The sequence below is a fragment of the Littorina saxatilis genome, linkage group LG2 (assembly GCF_037325665.1).
Source record: "Littorina saxatilis isolate snail1 linkage group LG2, US_GU_Lsax_2.0, whole genome shotgun sequence".
Lineage (NCBI taxonomy): Eukaryota > Metazoa > Mollusca > Gastropoda > Littorinimorpha > Littorinidae > Littorina > Littorina saxatilis.
The window spans coordinates 47,452,580-47,457,579 of record NC_090246.1 but is presented as its reverse complement, the minus strand read 5'-3'; the positions used below and the strand labels follow the sequence as shown (position 1 = coordinate 47,457,579).

Below are 5,000 nucleotides of genomic sequence, written 5' to 3'. Positions count from 1 at the left end.
TGTTGAACATGCGTTTCGGTTGCTTCGCTTTTTCTTGTTGAACAGAGAGCGACAGATTTAGAACCGACTCCAGACGGATGGGAAATGACGTAAAGATACATTTGACGTTAAGCGAGTGACACGATTTCACTTGATTTTTCCGAACTTAGATAATTTAGATTTCAAATGAGCGGGTCGGCATTGTATACTCAGAGGATGGGCGGTGCCTTGCTGTTCCGTAAAGCACCCACCGACAAAACTCGCTTTTCGGTATCTTTTAGATAAAGAGAGTATTATGTAATCTACTGCTTACAAAAGCTCAGAAGTCTGAACATCAACAGCCGCATCCTCCAAACATTCTATACTTCATTCATTGAATCCATTCTCACTTTCTCTTTCATCTGCTGGTATGGAGGTCTGTGTGTGAAGAGTAAGAATGTGCTTGGGCGGGTGGTGAACACATGTGGTAAGATTGTGGGGGTGAGACAGGAAGGATTGACTGTGCTGTATGAACGACGTGTGGTGCGAAAGGCCCGCTGCATCATCCAGGATAGTAGTCATGTGCTCGCTCACCACTTTGAGGTCCTGCCCTCAGGACGTCGCCTCCGCACTCCCAGATTCCGCACGCTCAGAACTAAGAACAGTTTTATTCCAAAGTCAATTGGCTTTTTAAATACCTAAGTTAATTAAAACTAGTATGTGTGCCGGTGAACATATGCACTGATTTCTGTGATGAATATTTTTTATGTGCACCCTTATGCTGAGTGTGATAACCCTCGAATGACTAGTCCTGTGATAAATATTGTTCAATGACATATATATCTAGTCCTGTGGTAATGATAGTTTTTAGCGTTAAACTTTTAGCTAAAGCTGACGGCAATTAACCTATTTGGAATCATGTTACTATTCCTGTTAGTGTACATATGCGTGCGCGAGTGTAGTATGCTTCGTATGGTATTTTTATCTGTTGTCTTATTATTTGTTTTGTCTTTTAATGTGCACCACACTGAAATTTCTCTGTATGAGATAATAAAGTATTCGTATTCGTATTCGTATCAAACAGCATTTGAAGTGTCATTCGTTAGAATAAATCACGCTGATATTGTTGATTTAAATTTTTACTTTGTCTTGTTAATTTTTAGCTTGATTAAAAAAAAGGGTCCCTGCCTGAACGTTATAACATTTAGAGGGTCACCTAGAATCCGTCCTGATTGGTCAAAAAGCCATATGGGGCACTGAATTGGTAATAAAGCTCGATATTCTCACAGCCTTGCATTGTTCATCACAACGGTGGTCTTGTCGTGCATATACCCTCCACCACCCCACCCCCTCCCTCATCCTCAGAAGCGCATGGACTAGGTACTCCTGCACCTGCTGAAGCTTTAGTAAGGGTCTGGGTCATGTAAGAACCAGGAAGCACAATAAAGGTAACGTTGAAGAAATGAGAGAGATATCTGGACTGAGAGGGTTACACCAACACGGAAGATTGTCCAAAAGGATGTAAGTAGTGTCACTGGTAAAACCACGTAATACTAATTACTAGTTGAGGACGTGGACGTAAAAGTGCGAGTAAACACATCATAATACTTCTCGCGTGTGTTGTTATGTTGATCGCGAGGACATTGGCAAATACTGTAAATGTTTGTTCAGGTTTTGGAGTAGCTATGGAAACAGGATATTCGGGGAAAGAGCAGACAAATATCTTTAGTAAAAAGAATAATAACACGGATGTGGATAATTTGTTTTGAATGTTAGTATCCTTATTGGTTTCTACTCATTTTTCATTGGATGGAAGAACACTCCCTTCATCTACTCTTCACATATCCATATCGGGCGTTCTCCATTCGTGTGCCTTCACCCGCGTTCGTCCTTAAACGTCTGTCTGTTGTCCACTAACTGGACTATATACAGCGCGTCATAGAGCCTCTTGTTATTGGGCTTGCCTTTTCAACACCTAACTCCTTTCCCTACCTTAAGCCAATATATTCATTTCTGAGGTACATATCAACAGTCCGCGTAAAGTATAATTGATGCGAACTAATATATTGAGACATCTGAATAAAAAGATTAGCTGGGTTTTGAAAGGAAAGCCGTTCTTTGCTGCTATCATCGGGGCGGTTTTAACAGTATAGTCACGTTACGTAATCAATTTAAGAAAGCCATGTGCTCGTTTTGCTCGGCTTCTGCTCATGGCTCTTGGCTACACACACTTGATATGTGACGCTGTCCTTCGAGAGATTGTTTTATCAAGAATACTTTGACGTCAACTAATTTTTGATCAGACGAGAATTGTTAGGAGCTGCCATCGAAGTGGTGCACTGCGTCGACGGGCTGTATTCTCCAAGAGCAAAATGCTCCTCTCCCCCTCTCCCCTCCCACCTGCTGGAAAGCTGTGTCTGTGTCACTCACATACTGAGTGCCTCCCCCTGTCACTACACTGCGTGTGTGTGTTATGTTATATGAAGTCTTATATCGCGCGCGTATCTCCAGACTCGGACTCAAGGCGCAGGGATCTATTTATGCCGTGTGAGATGGAATTTTGTACACAATACATCACGCATTCACATCGACGCGAACTAATCACATGTGTGTGTGTATGTGTGTGTGTGTGTGTGTGTGTGTGTGTGTGTGTGTGTATGTGTGTGTTATTGTGTGTGTGTGCGTGTGTGTGTGTGTGTGGTATGTGTGTATGTGTGTGTGTGTTATTGTGTGTGTGTGTTGTGTGTGTGTGTGTGTGTAAGTGTGTGTATATCTGTGTGAGTGTGTGTGTGTGTGTGTTGTGTGTGTGTGTGTGTGTGTGTGTGTGTGTGTGTGTGTGAGAGAGTGTGTCTCTTTGAGTGTGTTTGAGTGCGTACATTTCTTAGTTTGTGTGTGTGAGTATGTGTGTTTGTGTGTGTGTGTGTGTGTGTGTGTGTGTGTGTGTGTGTGTGTGTGTGTGTGTGGGGGGGTGTGTGTGTGTGTGTGTGTGAGAGTTTGTCAGTTTGAGTTTGTTTGAGTGCGTACATTTCTTTGTTTGTGTGAGTATGTGTGTTTGTGTATGTGTGTAGGTAAGTGCGAGTATGTATATGTGTGTGCGTGTATATATATATATATATATGTGTGTGTGTGTGTGTGTGTGTGTGTGTGTGTGTGTTTGTTTGTGTGTGTTTGAGTACGTGCATGTGTGTGTCAATTTGTGTTTGGGTGTGTGTTAGAGTGCGTTCATGTATGTGTGCGTGTGTGTGTGTATGTGAATGTTTGTGCGTGTGTGTGTATGTGCGTGCGTGTGTGTGTGCGTGTGTGCATTGTACGTTCCTTGAGTAACGAGTTGTCAGAGGTTGACTAAAACTCATGTTTAGGAGGCTGACTGAGACTACAAAAAGATTGCATTATTGTGTGCGTTCAATCGTGGAAAACATACCAACGTTAAAATAGATCGATACAAGATCGTTAGCGTTATTTAGATTTATACAATTGACCAAAATGAGGTATTTCGCACAGATCTTAACAGTCCTTGTTCGAATCGAACACTAGCATGGTGTCGCGGTTAGTGCCAAATGCCGTATTTTACCACTCAAGTTAAAAGCAATTTAAGGGACAAAGATGAGCTGGACACAACAAATCAGTATAAGCGGGGCTGTTCAGTGTTCACAATACTTCAAACCAATCACACATAAAATACTAATCACCGTAATTGGTGTTAATCAGCCATTGTGGTTTGGGTTCGAAATGTGCTTAATTAACTGACGATTGAAGCTTTTTATGCATCATTGTATATTCGAACACACAATCACTTGAAGCCCCAGTCCTTTCCGTGTAGACGATTCAGCTGACCGTCCCAGATCTGACCAGGCTTTTTACATGGGATAAGGCAAACCTCCTGCAACGGAAGCTATCGTGATGTTGATTTGTGGTCAGTGTCCAAGTGGAGGGATGGTCTTAACCCGTGCAAATGCATGGCCAGATCTGAGATTGTTAGCAAGTTTTCACGAGAACCTTCTACAAAAGAAGGCAACTCACAGTTATAGCGTTTTAAGGTAGATGTTTATTTTTCGAAATCAGTTGAACAACAATACATTCCTGGCTCAGTAGCGCGACCAAAACACATTGCAAACCGTATCCCCTTTTTGTAATGTTATCCAAACGTTAAACACGAACTGGCTTAGTTCTGCGACATTCGATGACGTTAAGGCAATGTAATCTCCGTGCCCGTGGCGCCGAAGAGTGGCATGACGTTGAAAGCCGTGTTACCGGAGAGGCAGTTGTTGACAGTGGTCAACCCATACAGCACCGTTTCGCCTGTAGTGAGGGAGCAGTACAGTGGGGCTCCGTTGTCAGTCTGCAAATTGAATGTTACACACATTTTGGAGAAATATTTGTGACACGTACACCCTTATAATCCCGCACATGATCGCATGTACGCAGGAAAGCACGCACACACTGACACTCACGCACCCACGCGCGCGCGCTCACAAAAACACACACACACACACACACACACACACACACACACACACACACACACACACACACACACACACACTATAAATCGAGTCACCCCACCAAATATGTATGTACGTACCGTACAGGGGGTACCAGAGGTGGCTTTGAAGCACTGGGAGCCGGCGGGCAAGTTGAAGCACTGGGTGGCATCGGCTAGACTCACGGGGACCATGTTCAGCTGACCTCCCATTTCACCTGCCGCAAAATGCACAGATATGAATGTAAAAGCAGGCTTTTAGAGGATCACCCGTTAATTCCCCCCAATGGGTTTAGAGCCCTGTGATATAGTCAGTACCAGCGGGGTATGACTGTTTTATCAGAACAGTGTGAATGGTATCTGTCCAGGAATCATAATTATGTAAGCGTGGGTCGACTCTTATCAGAAGATTAGCATCGTTCTTGAAATGTTTAGGTAGGCTACTTGACGTAGAACCACATGATTGGACTGTACTTTTTAGAACGTCGTTTGAACATTTTGTTTGTTTATTTGTTTGTTTGTTTTAGCTAAGAGCGAAGCCTGTGAATCGTTACCCAGAGTG

General features: G+C 43.1%; 1 protein-coding gene across 1 annotated transcript in view; it reads right to left on the bottom strand.

The window, feature by feature from the left end:
- Positions 1-3,980: 3,980 nt before the first annotated feature.
- Positions 3,981-5,000, bottom strand: part of LOC138959092 (uncharacterized) — a 21,976-nt gene continuing 20,956 nt past the window's right edge. Inside the window, exons 7-9 of the mRNA XM_070330443.1 lie at positions 4,993-5,000; positions 4,541-4,656; positions 3,981-4,297 (exon numbers count right to left, since the gene is read on the bottom strand). The exon at positions 4,993-5,000 is cut by the window's right edge and continues 169 nt beyond it. Coding sequence (XP_070186544.1) covers positions 4,145-4,297; positions 4,541-4,656; positions 4,993-5,000 — 277 coding nt within the window. The 3' untranslated portion in view covers positions 3,981-4,144. The remainder of the gene's footprint in view (positions 4,298-4,540; positions 4,657-4,992) is intronic.